Consider the following 15,815-nt stretch of genomic DNA (forward strand, 5'->3'; position numbering starts at 1 on the left):
TCATTGTATAGGGTCATTCAGAGTGTGTAAGTACACTTTTTAATGGTAACCTACTGCTTTACACTGGTGGGTCAGAGGTAACTCCTGCTCATCCAGAAGTCAGCAAAAAATGCCTGTGTTACCTTTGTCAGGGCACTTCCTGCCTCTATTTTTTTTTTTTTTAAACCTATGATCTTAGAAAATTCCCTGCAGGTTAATTAAAAGCTTTACTTTCCAGCCTCTGGTGTGTTGTGCTAAATATATTTGTTGGTTTGGATGTCAACAGCAACAGATACTAGTGAAGATCTTAGCAACATCAAAGTGTTGAGTAAAAGAAGAGGGAAAAAAACCCCAAATACCACATGCTTCAGCTGAATAACTGCCTCACCTTCAGCGCTTATTACAATCCTGTAAGTGTACACAAGAAGCACTTTATTAAAAGGCTTCAGGTAAATAAACATATTCAAACAAGGCACACTTTTAAATTAAATAAAGCACTCCAGTGTTCACATTTGTTTATCAGAATATGATCGCACCACAATTGAGTCAAGAGTAATTGACAAGTATAATGTGATAAAAATGATTACATGTTAAAGTCTTTGGTAAAGCACCCCCCTCAGTACACACACACACACATAAACACACACACACACACACACACACACACACACACACACACTATCACTCCCACTCCAGACAAGAGGCTGAGCAGACTCATTCAACACCCTCTATTATAAAATTAAAGGGAAGAATCAGGATATTGGTCAAGAGTTTCAATCTCTTGAGCCAGAATTCTAACTTAACTGAAATTCTAAATCTGATGATGACGATCTTGATGATGATTTTTTTAAAGTTTCCAGAACAAAACCCAGGATTTTTCAGAAAGATGTGCTTTAAAGTGATTTTTCCCTTTGAGGGACAGCCCGATTCAAACTTATCCTAACACTAACACACTATCTCTCAGGAAAGAGGTTTACGCTAATTAGAGCCGATTCCCTTGGTTTATCAGTAAGTAGTTACCATTAAAAACAAATTTCATTAAGTCCTTCTCCAAAGTTCTGAACCCTCTGCTTCTATTGATTACCTAACGATTGTGCAGTGTGTGTTGGGGACCCACGCAGAAACACCAGAAGAAATGTCAGAGTCATTTAGCACTTGCTTACTTGGCTTCTGCAGTGCGTCGATGTGCAGGGAAATCGAACTTTAATGGTATCATGGGGACATCAGAGCCTGGCCATCTCCTGCAGGTAACTCTTAGCAGCAACCACGATGCCACTGATTCCACCACCCCTGAAGTCCCATCCCCACTTCAGTCTCTGTCAGATGCCATCTGTCATCACCACATCCCGGGGCTGTGTCACCCTTGCTGTCCCACGCACTCAGCCTACCGCCCTGACCTGGGTTCAACCACAGCAGGCTGAACACATGCCCAGGAAGCATGCTTTTAAGCTGGGTGATTGCACAGGCTAAACCCACATTAGCCACTTCCTTGTCCGTGAGTAAACTGGCAGCCCTATAAAAAAATCAAAAGGCGGATAATGGAAATTCTGTGGAGAACCAGACGGAGAGAAAACATAAGAAGAATTGACTATAAGCGGTGAGAAAGTCACAAGTAATCACAACTGAATCTTGTCTCTCGTGATGTAGAATCCTAGCACCTCAGGATTGGATGGAAATTTGAAGTTTGTTGTATTGATATTAGGTAAGGTGACTGCTAGCTGCTAAAACAAACACAGAAATCTTAGTGACTTAAAATAAAAGTTTAAAATTGCAAAGAAATTTAGAAAGTGTCGTCTAGTAGATGCTCAGGAGGAAGAGAAAGGACGTTGATGGGCAACCAGCCAAGCTTCACCACAGTTCCCTAGGACCATCTTTCATACCTCCCCTTCATCACCTATACGAGTACGGCGCATCTGTCTTTGAGCACCTCCAGGGATGGGCACCTCATCCCCAACTGGAAAACACGTTGCATACTCAGGGCCCAATCAAATGAGCCCATGGAAAATCTGACGGTTGGGCGGCTCCTACCTGTGGTTAGATGACTTTCTACATCCTGTATCAGAAGAGAGATACATGGGTATGGGTTTAATACCTCCACTGGGGGTTAGTTCTGAACTCACCACAGTATTGTTAGAAATTCAGGCTCTACAACCATAAGACAACTGGAAACTTTGAAAGCCAGCCCAATTTGCTTCTGGAAGGGTTGAAGCAAGGGTTGGTCAAGAGAGATAAAGACCTAGAGCATTTTTTGAGTATCTGAGGCTGAGTGAGTAACAGCGGGTCTCGTTAAAAAATTAGTGCATAATCAGCTGTTGCCTGCTTGCTTGGTTTATAGGCACACTGGGGTGTTTTGCAATCTGTAAAGCTCTACACAGGTAAAAAAATGTGACTGCCGATTTTCATCAACAAGTATGTATTAATTCAAACCGATTGCATAATAGGTTTATTAGTGAATTCACTCTTCCCTGGGAAGACTGAAGAAAATAAATGCAACACAGACACACACCCCTAGTATGTTCTGCCTACTTATTACCGTCTTTATGGACATTTAATTCTGCTCCTTTAAGTGTTTCACATGCTAGGCATCAGCCCTAAGAGCACGATCCTGATTCTGCATACGGGTTACTGCTGTAGCGAAGTGTGATCTTATTGGGAAATGTGTCACCTTGTTGAGAGTCAGATTGTTCTGTAATACAGGATGTGCTAAGTCCTGACAACAGCTGTAGCTGTTGGACGCTGCAAACAGTGAAATGCCCTGCAAGAGCAGGTGGAGAGATTTTAACTATCGAAAATGAATTGTAACAAGAAATAAAAAGGCTTCAGGATAAAAAGGGAAGAAGATTATACTGGACAGGACCCACTCTCATGAGATATTTTTTCTATCCTAAATTAGAGGGAGGCTTTACCCCTCACCCCAGAGAGCCCCATTTTCTGAGGACATTCATAGACAGACAGACAGATGACATTTGTCAGGGAGCAACAACGATGCTTATATTGGAATAGAAGACTCCCTGCATGTTCCAAACATAAGCATGAGCTTAACAGAGACAGGCACAGTGAGGGCTTTGGAAATACAGCTGATGACATCTGCGCAGCGGACGCAGCAAACTCTCACATGAGCACTGGGGTGGGAGGGAGGGCTGGGGATTACAGCAAGGACGGCGGTGGTGGAGCCATCTGGGGGCTGTGGCCTTTGTGGCGGGGGGTGGGGGGGGATGGATGTGCTGCTGGCTTGGGGCTGTGTCTCCCAGAGGCAGCCAGGAGGCATGAAAATAGCTCTGATAGCAGACACAGAGAAAGATCTGAGGCTGTTAGCCTCAAAAGTAGCCTATGTTATCTCCCATGTTACTTAAATTCAGGTGCCTTATTATAGAAAGGTAATGGTCTTCACAGTAATTTCATGGAAGAAACTTACTTGTAATGACATGTCCATTTCCAGCACACTACTGATAGATATTTTTCCCCAAAAAAACCCACAACTTTTTTTAAAAAAACCTTCATTTCAGCATTTCTCTCTCTAGCTTGCAATGTGGTATATTCCACACAGCCGGGAGTATCTTCTGCTATTTGAGGCTGACAGTTGCTTCAAAGATGTTGATAATGCCAGTGCTTATAAGATTACTATTGAGTACAGATGTTTAAGGGGACGCATTTGGTTTTCACTAAGCCCACAAAAGCTTGTACAACAGGAAAAAAAAGTCTTCTTTACTAATGAACTCAGAGCATTTTAACTCATTCCCAGGTAACCTAAGAACAGCTTTATGAGATAGGTGAAATGGAAATCAGCGTGTCCATTTTCTAAATGGAAACAGAGAAACCCAGAAATGACTTTCCCAAAGCCATATGGCACATTGCACAGGGAAATGGGGAGACACGTCACACAGGGCCCACTGCAGAGAAGCCCCCAACAAATGTTTCCTGGTGATGATAGGACATTAAGGCCTCTGACCCAAGGATTAGAAACTTGTCGATGCCCCTCACTTTCTTTACTGACTCCCTAGACTTTATCTCAGAAAGATGCTTGAAAGTGCAAGAAGGGACTTGCTGTTAAGTAAAAGATGGGCACGGAGCAAACATTCACTTAGAAAGGGACCTTTCTGATTGTTTTACAGATACGGAGACTGAGGCAGAGAAGGCAAACAGCAGTGAGTAAGCGGCAGAGCCGGGCAAGAACTCAGACCTTCAGATCCCTCCCCCATCCTCTCCCCAGGTGGAGAGACTCAAAGTTGAACCCCTCTTTTAAGTCCCCCTTCAACAGCAAAGAGCCAGGAGAGACTAATCGCTGTTTTGGTAAAGTCTGTGTTATATCTGATCAAACTCTACTGAGAGTTCATCTCACTGACATTTTGATTTCTAAAATGTCAAAACATGTAAAGGATCATGAAGTTAAAATTAAATCTCAGGTGAGTTGGAGAAAATTGTCGGGCTTGAAAAAAGAAGACAGAAAGAAAGATAGAGAGAAAAAAAAAAAAAAACCTCCACTTAGTCTCTGTCACACGACAGCAGGCGCTGGCAGTCAGCAATGCACTGGCTTCAATGACAAGATCAAAGCAGCCACCCTGCAGAGGCCTCCGCTGGCTTTCCTGCTCCCTCCAAAGCATTCAGTGGAGAAATTCAGCAGTGACAGGACCGGTAAGGGTTTGTAGAGGATGCTGAGACGGGGAGAGTCCTTGAAATGAAATTTATATACTGGGAAACTTGAAATGAGGGTGTAGGACAAGATAAGAATAACTGTACTTATAGAAACTCATTCCCTCCACCCTAAGGGAGCCATGAATCTAAGAAGCATGTATTCCTTGGAAAAAAGGAAGAGAGAGCATGAATTAGGGGGGGCGGGGAGGAGGCGGGCATCGGAATCCTCATCATTTATATCTGGGAAGGGAGGAATAAAGAGGGGGGAGGAGGGAATGAATCACCCTAACCTGCAAAGACACGCCCCCAACACTGAGCTAGAAGCACCTGCCAAGGCACCTGCTTCACCTGTTTTGCCTGCTATATGGCTTAAACACAGAGAAAATGTGATGCAAGAATCCCAAAGAGCAAATCAGTAAATCTTTTTATATGATAAGAAAAACAAAAGACCAGCAGAACAAAGTCTGACAAAGTGTCATCGGGGAGTGGGTCTTAAGCTCTGTTTCTCTAGGGAACGTGACTTTCTCACTTTGAAAAGACCACAAAAGGCAGATCTGGGTGTGGAACTGCTGACAGCAAGCTAAGGGCAGGACAAGTCCAATAGGTGACAAATAGGGGCGGGCTACCAAGGGAGAGGACAGGCACGGGGTGGGGGGCCTCTCCTAAAACCACGTGCAGGGCTGGTGGTGACTTCCACTTGTCTTACAATTCAGGTCAGTTTGAAGATAAAAAGGGATATTTTTCTTTCTGAAAAAGCAAATGGAATTTCAGAGTAAAATCTAAAACCTAAGCACAGAACATCAGGTACAAAGAGTCCCAACTCTAAGGTAAAAAGTTCTTCCTCTGCTCTGGACTTTCATTTGCCACCCATGGAGTCGTGGTGGGATTCACCTCTGATTTGGAACAGAGAGCGCCTCCTGTGATGTGGTGTTAAAGGAACACTGAGATGCCAAGGAAGAGTCCTTCTTGGAGCAATGGAAAAGGAGAACCGCACTTTCTACCGGAAATGCCTCCCTCAAATTTAGGGACATAGATGTTTGTGGTCCTGATTTTTATGCTGCATAAAAGGAAGCATCAGGTAGAGCAGGGAGCACGGCTGTGTGCCCACGGCCGTGAATGGAAACACCTGAGTGATTGTCTTAGGACTGCCCTGAGAATTTACCACTAGAGGATTCTGAGCTGCTCACCTACACTCATTTGGTAAGTAGCCCAATGGAGTCCTCTGTTTAGGTCATAAAATAAGAATCCTAATAAGAGGATTTTCAGGGACTTCCCTGACAGTCCAGTGGTTAAGACTCTGCGCTTCCACTGCAGGGGGCATGGGTTTGATCCCTGGATGGGGAGCTAAGATTCCCACAAGCTGTGCGGCATGGCCAGAAACACCCAAACAACAAAACAAAACAAAAACAAACTACAAACATTGTAAAAAAAAAAAGAAAGAGGATTTTCCATTTTCCTCCATTTTACGTGTTCAGAATGGCTTACCGTGGAGTTAGTCATGGGGAGCAAGAAGATCAGGTTATGCTGAGGAAAGTCATGGCAGCTGGGTAGCATCTTTTGTACAGCTGTCAATGGCTCCTCATCGTTCATACCTGGGAGGCCCATCTATTTCTGTTGCTATGGAGATTTGCAGTGGGTTGAGGAAGTGCTGACTTTTCCTTTCACCCTGCAACTTGGATAAGAATATGTATGCTGGGCTTCCCTGGCGGCGCAGTGGTTGAGAATCTGCCTGCTAATGCAGAGGACACGGGTTCGAGCCCTGGTCTGGGAAGATCCCACATGCCGTGGAGCAACTAGGCCCGTGAGCCACAACTACTGAGCCTGCACGTCTGGAGCCTGTGCTCCGCAACAAGAGAGGCCGCGATAGTGAGAGGTCCGCGCACCGCGATGAAGAGTGGCCCTCGCTTGCCACAACTAGAGAAAGCCCTCGCACAGAAAAACGAAGACCCAACACAGCCAAAAATAAAAAATAAATAAATAAATAAATAAAGATGCTCTCACTTAAAAAAAAAAAAAAAGAATATGTATGCTGATCTAGGCCTCAGCTATCACACATCTCTATATAAATTAAGAGATCTACTAAGTCAGACATTTACATCTTAAATCTCTCTCCATTCATCTTCCTCCAGCTCATCAATTTCCAGTAACAAAATAAGTTTCTTTATCAAGATAATTGAAAGATAGCAGCCTGCATAACTGGTCTCTATCACTAGCAGCTTATGGGATCATTTCTGACCTTCAACCTAAACTCTCATTTTCGTCTAAACTTGGCCTCCTGCGCGTAACTTCATTATGTCTGTAGCGTGTGATATGCACTGGAAGTGTAATGGGATAAGAAAAGGAGAAAAATGGCTACTCTGCACTATTTCTCACACAAAGCTCCACAGCCCAAACCATCCCTCTCCTATAGTTATTCAGCCAACATTGAGTGAACATCTCATGGCCAAGAACTAAGTCCAATAGGTTGTATGACACACAGCACAGCCTTTGAGGTTCAGGAATTTACATCCTTGTGCCTATTGAATGTTGAAGGTGGGATGAAAAAAAGAAAGATAAAGGATAAAACATGGGCTATTTTAAAGACATTTGAAAATAATGGCAACTATAAAGAAAAAAGTTTTATCACTTGCACTCTATGAACTGTCAATAATGACTATTAACACGTTGCTTCAATCCACCCCAGCTCTTTTTCTGTTTTCTTTTCCCCATAGTTGAAATTGTACTGAAAATATAAATTTATTTCCTGATTATTTTTCTTTCAACATTATAAGAAGAAAATTCCCACATTACCAGAGAAACCCCGCGGACAAGATTTTTTCCTAATTAGCTGTTTTGCTCTTGCCCTCCTGTGATAGAATCATTCATCACATTTTAAATGCTTTTGCTTCAAGGTTTCATTAGGTTCTGATTAAGTAGGGATTGTAAAGTAATGTTCCAATGTAACTGAGTTTTGTGCGAGTTTGTTCTAAATCTTGAGTGTGACCATCCACATCTGCATACCCAAGGTTCAAAGGGCGAAGAGCTGACATTGATGGGGAAGAATCCACCCTTCAGATTGGAAAAGCCAGTGCCAGGATTTCAGGCTGGCAAATGCAGAGACAAAAAGACAGCAGAGGGATTATTGGGAAAGTCAAATTAACTGCTGATCTAAAGCCCAGATTATACTTCTATTATCAATAGCTTTATTAGATCAGGTCCGAGAATCTCTTGTTAGAGGTAAGCAAAGGCAGTAGTCAGTCTTCCACGGAGCTAAAGAAATATGGGGAAGTAAAAGAACTTCAGGGTTTAAAGAAAGACATGTTCTCTTTAAGCCCAGACGTGGGGGACACCAGGGTTAGATGAGCAATAACCAAAAAATGTTTAGAAATAGTGTCAATGGCTATTAATTTTAATTAGACTTTTATATTTCTTGAATCTGACTGAATTGCAGAGTTGAACTGTGCTCCCCCCCCCAAATTCGTATATTGACATCCTAGCTCCCACACTACAATGGCACTTTATTTGGAAATAGTGTTGTTGCATATGTAATTATTAAGTTGAGGTTATACTGCAGTAGGGTGGGCCCCTAACCAATATGACCAGTGACCTTAAAAAAAGGGAAATTTGGACACCGAGATCGAAATCCAGGGAGAACTCCATGTGTAGGCTGCACTTAGGCTGCCACAAGCCAAGGAACTACTATAAGCTTGGAGAGGGGTCTGGAACAGATCTTTCCCTACTGGCTTTAGAGAAAGGGGGGCCCTGCTGACACCTTGAGCTTGGACTTCCAGCTTCCAGGACTGTGAGACAACAGTTTTCTGTTGCTTAAGCCACTCAGTTTGTGGTACCTTGTTTCAGCAGCCCCAGAAAACTAATAACAGAAGGAAGCCTACAAGCAATTTCATCCAACCTCCTATTTAGTGCACATCTCCTTCCCGATATGGATGGATGTTCACTTCAGCCAGCCTCCATGGAACACTTCCAGGGATGGGGCCGCTGTTCTTGGGGCAATGCATGCAATTATTGAGTAACTCCAATTATTTCATTGTATGGGTGTCATACTTTTGCGATATAATTGTTAGCAATACTAGCTAATGTTAAGCTTTGCTATTGTTTTTACATAAAGCTCTATTTGACATTCAATAAAAGGGTGCTGCATAGAAAAATATGTGGGCATCTACAGCTTAGCCCATAACCAAGGCACCAGCATTCACTCCGAGGCAGCAAAAGTACTAGGTATGCGGATGGAAATAAACAGCCTCTGAGTTCTGGCCTTGCCAATACAAAGTAAAAAGCAAGAGCACACTTCACTCTCTCCTCTGTGACTTATAGAGCCCCAAAGAACAAATCAATGTTAACCGGCTGACCGACTGAGTCATGAGAAGCACAATTCGTGAGCCAGAGCACAGAATTTTCCTTTCCTGCTACAAAAGGGCAGGGAAGGGAAAAGAGCTGTGAGTCATAGAGGACCATTGGTAATAGAGAAATCCCACTGGAGTAGTCAAGGGCATGGAAGAAACATTTTCTTTGATATGTTCCATTGCATTCTTTTTTTTTCCAACCAGCCATATTTCAGGACGAATTGAGGGCTCAATTGCTGCCATCTCCCTTCAGTCTGATTCAATAAGCATTTGTTGTACATACACTGACCATTTGCCCCAGGGAGAAACAACCGAGTGATGGAGCTGACGAATCCTTCTGAGCCAGCTGCAAGGGGGCGCCTGGGGGCTGAGTGACTCATGATCAGAGATCAATGCCTTCGGAAGAGGTGGCAAAGAGATTTCACTTCCAGAATGCCTGGCTCTGGATGCTGATGAGAAATTCTGTCCCTACTCTGCAAATGTGGCCTTCCTCCAACACATCCAGTGATGAGATCAAGCCATCTCTTGTAGGAGCAAATTCTATATTTTCACCCTCCAAGCCTATTAAGAATGTTCCAAGCCCCTTTCCACTGGGTGCACCAAGACCTCTCGACTCATATATTCACATTCAGTGAAATGCACAGACATAAACATTTACCGAGTGGTGTTTACTCCAGGCCAGCCCCATGCTGGGTGCTGTAAGACCCAAGCAAGCCAAGTACACTGTCCTCACCTGCTGGCGTCAGTTCCTAGGCTGACAGGTCAATGTCTTTTTCACATGGGGATCGGAGAGATCTAAGTTCATACTCTGGCACCAGTATTTGCTTGCTGGGGAACACTAGGCAAAATCCTGGAGGAATTTCATAAAATTTGACAAACTGATTTAGAAATTCATAGGAAAAGCAAAGGATCGGGAGTAGCTGAGCCAATTTTAAAGGCGATGACCAAGGTTAGGGATCTTTCACTGTAAGATATGAGATCAATAGCTGTGTGGAGCTGTTGTGATTAAAATGATGTGGTATCATGGAACAGTGCTGTCCAAGAGAAAGCCAGAAACAAACACGCCAATGTGAAAACGTGATGTGTGACAGAGGTGGTCTTACGGATCAATCAGGAAAGCATGGACTCTTCCCAGATGGTGTTCAGAGAATTGATTATTCCAATAAAAAAATTAATTTTATTTATCAAATACTCCAATTCTCTCCTTCTGGACCCAGGATGGGGTTGCACTTCCCGTCCCTTCTGAAGTTAGACATACGTGGTCACGTGACTTGCTGTGGCCACTGAAATGTGACCAGAAGACCTGTGTGTCACCTTCAAGCACAGTGTGTGACCTGCCACATTCTGCTCCCTGCTTCCAGGATCCTGGATGCCCCTGTCTAGACAAGCTTCCATCAGCCTGGGTCCCTGAGGGGCAGTGATGAGCAGAGACCCAGCACACCCACAGTGGACACCAGCGTCATGAGACATAAATTGGAGGTTAAACCTCTGAGATTTGGGGTTGTTGGTTTCTTCCGTATAACCTAGCCTCCTCCTAACTAATACAAAAATAAACCCCAAATTAAACTCCAGGTGATTAAAGATCTAGATGTGAAAACTATAAAAGTTTTGAAAAGGCAAATATTTCTCTGACATCAGAGTACGGAGAGACTTCTTTTGAAGGTTTTTAAAAATTATAAACCATAACGGAAAAGATCAATGTATTTGACTGCATCCAGCTTAAAGTCATCTGTTCTCCAATACACACCATAAATTGAAGAGATAAGCCACAAACTGGAAAAGATACTTGCAGTGTGTATAACCGACAAAAGATTAGTGTAGAACATACATAAAAATGTATGTATCAACCCTAAAGATCAATAGAGAAAAGACAAACAAGCCAAAAGAAAAATAGGCAAAAGATGTGAAAAGACAATAAACATACAGAAAAACAGTTGAAATCCTTTAGTAATTGGAGAAATGTCCATTAAAGCAATTTAAGCCATTTCACACTGGTCAATTTGGTAAAAATGTAAAATTTGATAATACCTATGATTGACAAGGATGTAAAGAAAAACTACACTTGAAGAGCAACTTGGCCAAGTCTAGTGAGGTTGAGAACAGGCATACCTTTCAACCCAATAATAATTCTTCTTTTTAGTGTATTTCCTAGGAACTCCTGCACATTTGCACAATGAGATGTTTAATCAGGAATGTTCAGGGAATTCCCTGATGGTCCAGTTGTTAGGACTCCATGCTCTCACTGCTGAGGGTCTGGGTTCAATCTCTGGTCAGGGAACTAAGATCCCACAAGCCACGCAGTATGGCCAAAAAGAAAAAAAAAATCTTTGCAGGCTTGTGTTTAATGGCAAATAATTAGAAACAATTCAAATATCCATCATCAGCAGGGTAGGTAAGTAATTTACCATACATGCAATGGAATACTACACAGCCGCTTGTGTCAACATGGATAAATCTCAAAAACACAACACTAAACAACAACAAAAACAATGAAGTTGCACAAAGTTGTGTGGTATATGTGCCATTTATACACAATTTGAAAACACATACACTTTAATTCATACATACATACATTGTACGTATACAGTAAGAGTACTAAAGGGTGCATGGAAATGATAAACACAATTGGAGAGAGAGGGTATTGGGGTCAGGAACATAGGGGGTTTCTAATGCATATGTATCATTTTAATTATTAAGAAAAAAAATGAAATGAATACAGCTGAACTTTAGATTGAATTGAAATTGGACAGAGCTGGGAAGTGGGTTCACACACGTTCATTATGCTATTCTCTGAAATTTTTTTTTTTTTTTTTTTTTTTATTTATTTATGGCTGTGTTGAATCTTCGTTTCTGTGCGAGGGCTTTCTCTAGTTGTGGCAAGTGGGGGCCACTCTTCATCGCGGTGCGAGGGCCTCTCACTATCGTGGCCTCTCTTGTTGCGGAGCACAGGCTCCAGACGCGCAGGCTCAGTAGTTGTGGCTCACGGGCCCATTTGCTCCGCGGCATGTGGGATTTTCCCAGACCAGGGCTCGAACCCGTGTTCCCTGCATTGGCAGGCAGATTCTCAACCACTGCGCCACCAGGGAAGCCCCTATTCTCTGAAATTTTTTTCATTTATGACTTCCCAAGGCCTCATAATGAGCAAATGGTAAGATGAACCCCAGATCAGTGTTTTATTCACCTCCCCACACTTATGTTAATAAATTTAAAATCAGTAAATCCTAATTCTAGCATTTCCATACCTCTTTTGCATAAGCCAGCTTCGGAAGACACTGGTTCTCAAACTTGGCTCCACGTTGGAATTGGTGAGGTCCCTGGGTCCCAACTCCAGAGAGTCTGATTAAATTCATCTGGAATGTGGCCTGGGAGGTAAGGGATTTTAAGGCTTCCAGGTGATTTTTAATGTGCAGCCAAGGTGGAGAATAACTACTTTCAAAAAAAATGGGGGAAAAAACTCAGATTTTAGAATCTGGGGGGAAGAACCTCAGGTCTACCATTGCTCTGTAACCTTGGGCAACTGCACTATCCACTTCTCCATCAGTACAACGGGGATAATATCACCTATTCTGCTGGATTGCTAGAAGAATTAAATAAGAATGATGTGTACAAATTACCCTATTCAGTAACTGATTTATAGCAGTAGTAAGTGATTTTTCTCCTTAGGATTGAGAAACAAAATTCTGATCTATTTTATGGAAGTAAAAATTATAACCACCCCAGAGGATCTTACAAGAAATGAACACCAAGCAGATTGCTCAGATCCTGGGAGTGGAAGGGGCATCTTAACACCATCCTCCGGCCCCAGCCCCAGTCTTCTTTCCTCTCCTCCAAACCACTGACTACTCTGTGCAACAGCCTATAATCCTGCTGCACTCTCAGCCTATCTTATTTTAATGAGTGCTTGGAATTTTGAAAAGCCACAATTGCATGTTTACACCCAAAACACAGCCCTTCAGCCAACAACTTGGTCTGTTGATTTCTCAAGGTTCCCTCTTAACTGATATCATTATCTCAATGTGTCAAATAATACCGTCAAATGAAAAATGTTTTTTCTTTTTTTTTTTAGTTGTTTACAATAGAGGGAAAGATGCTTTATTACAAAGCCACAGCCTTTTAAACCACTTTGCTCCTGAATGAGACTTCTCCTGACTTCAGAAGACTGGACTCTATTTTCAAGGTCTACTTACCCTTTCTGTATATCACGTACTACAAAAACAATTTTATATGTTCATCATTTTCAAAACTATGTATTTTCTCAAATCTTTCTTTTACATATGTGAGAAGAAACAAGATAAGGAGTTAGATATCCAAGCCATAAGGAACTATACGTAACAAACTACTATATATAGAATGGATAAACAATAAGGTCCTACTGTATAGCACAGGGAACTATATTCAATATCCTGTGATACACCATAAGGGAAAAGAATATGAAAAGAGTGTATATATATATATATATATATATATATATATATATATATATATATCTGAATCACTTTGCTATACAGCAGAAATTAACACAACATTGTAAATCAACTATACTTGAATAAATTTTTTTTAAAAAAAGAACTTTATGTAGCCTATCAGGTGATTTTGCTAAGCAGACCACATTTGGTGCTCAAGCAAATGTTTAGTGTGTGAGTGATGCATAAGACATAGTTTCTTTTTACAAGGCACATGTTAAGATACTTTTGAAGAATAGATATAGTCTTGAAAAGATAACTCAACATACAAGACAGTAAATAATTTAAAGCTCTAGAGACATTCTGTGCAAAACGAGACCATGCCGTGTGGTGTGGGGAGGAGATCATGGGGCAGAGAATGATGCTTGATCTGGACCTTAAAGGATGGATGGGCTGGCAGACCCGGAGGTTGGGCTCCAAGGTCATTCTCCCCTTCCTCATTGCTTCTAGATCCCTGATTTTGTTGGGACAACCATGTGCATATTCTGGAAAATAAACCATGTCTTACAACAATCCTGCTCTCTGTGCAGTTGGTGGATCTAGGGATGGGTTTAGGGTCCTGTTTTGCTAATATTCTGGGAAATATTTTCTTCCCTTCTGCCCCATTCCCTTTCTTTCTGCTTGGATTCCTGTCCTTTACAGATACGATTCTGAAAGCTGAATCATCCTTTTAGTGAACAGTACGGGTGGCATCACCAAGATGATGAAGATAGCAGAACACAAGGATGAACAGGTCTGGGTCACTGGTGACATTGCAGAGCCATTCTTTCCACTCTGGGGCTGCTCACCTCCAAATTTTCTGTAATATGAAATAACTATGCATTTATTATTTAATTATTTTGTTGGCTATTCCATCACTGATACAGATGGGCAAGGCATTCCAAGGAGGACAGCAAGAGCTATTAGCATGTTTGGGGGATGAGGAACAGGCAAATTTTCCTGGGTTAGACTTGAGGACTTGATCAAGGGAATAAACATTAAGGTCTAGTGAGAAAAAGTATGAGATTCAGAGACCAGAGAGACAGGACATCCAGTCCTGGCTTAGTCATTTACTATCTACGTAACCATGGTAAGTTATTCCACTTGGCTGCATCTAGAGTTCACATCTGTAAAATTGAGGTACTTATATATGGCTACCAGTGTTTTTGTGTTAAACACTTATAAATAGTATGTGTTCAAAAATGACATTATTGTTTGAAGAGAAGGCTGAAATGCTAGGTTGAAGCCAAAATACGGAGGTGTTTCACTGCCAGGCTAACAAATTCAAACACAATTATATTGATAATATAAAGTCCTTGAAGTTTTGCCTATTTACCTCAGTTCCTAGTACGTAATACAAAATGTCTAGCTTTCAACAGAACTACCAAAAATCACATGACAAGAAGTAGATAACTTGAATAACCCTATATCTATTAAAGAAATCAAAACAATAATGAATAACCTTCCAAAAAGAAAAAGCACCAACTTCAAATGGTTTTCTGGTTAGCCTACCAAACATTTAAAAAAGAAATTATGCCAATTCTCCACAATCCCTTCCAGAAAGTAGAAGCAGAGGGACTACTTTGTAACTTATTTTACGAGGCCAGCATTACTCCAAAACCAAAACCAGATAAAGACATTATAAGAAAGAAAAACTACAGACCAATATCTCTCATGAACATAGACGCAAAACCTCTCTACAAAATAGTAAATCAAATCCAACAATGTTTAAAAATTATATACCATGACCAAGTGGGATTTATTCCAAGTATACAAGGCTGGTTCAACATTTGAAAAATCAATCAATGTAATCCACCACATCAACAGGCTAAAGAAGAAAAATCATACAATTATATCAATTGATTCAGAAATTGCATTTGACAGAATCCAGCATACATTCATGATAAAAACTCTCAGCAAACTGGGAGAGGGGAATTATTTCAACTTGATGGAGCATCTACAAAACTCTACATAGCAGCATACCTAATGTTGAAAGACATTTCAACATTCTTTCATGTTTTCTCCAGAAATGAAGAACTACAAACATAGTCAACAGATCTTTGATAAAAGAGCAAAGGCAATTCAGTGGAGAAAGGATTGTCTTTAACAAATGATTCTGGAATAATTGGATATCCATATACAAAAAAAAAAAAAAAAAAAAACCTATATACAGACCTTAAACTTTTCACAAAAATTAACTGAAAACGAATCATAGACCTAAATGTAAAACATAAAACCATGAAACTTTTAAAAAAATATTTATTTTTATTTTTGGTTGCATCAGGTCTTAGTTGTGTCATGCGGGGTCTTTCGTTGTGGCACGAGGGCTCAGTAGTTGCAGCCCTCGGGCTTAGTTGCCCTGCGGCATGTGGGATCTTAGTTCCCTGACTAGGGATCAAACCCGTATCCCCTGCACTGGAAG

General features: G+C 41.4%; 1 protein-coding gene across 3 annotated transcripts in view; it reads right to left on the reverse strand.

Moving 5' to 3' along the window:
* RNF182 (ring finger protein 182) overlaps nt 1–15,815 on the reverse strand; it is a 154,936-nt gene that overhangs the window by 70,467 nt on the left and 68,654 nt on the right. Inside the window, exon 3 of one of the 3 annotated variants that reach the window (XM_082345439.1) lies at nt 9,053–14,213. The exons of the other annotated variants lie outside the window; for them this stretch is intronic. Coding sequence (XP_082201565.1) covers nt 14,051–14,213 — 163 coding nt within the window. The 3' untranslated portion in view covers nt 9,053–14,050. Of the gene's footprint in view, nt 1–9,052; nt 14,214–15,815 lie in introns of those variants that run through there. 3 annotated transcript variants of the gene reach the window in all.

The sequence above is a fragment of the Balaenoptera borealis genome (assembly GCF_965194805.1).
Source record: "Balaenoptera borealis genome assembly, chromosome: 12".
In the NCBI taxonomy this organism is placed as follows: Eukaryota; Metazoa; Chordata; class Mammalia; order Artiodactyla; family Balaenopteridae; genus Balaenoptera; species Balaenoptera borealis.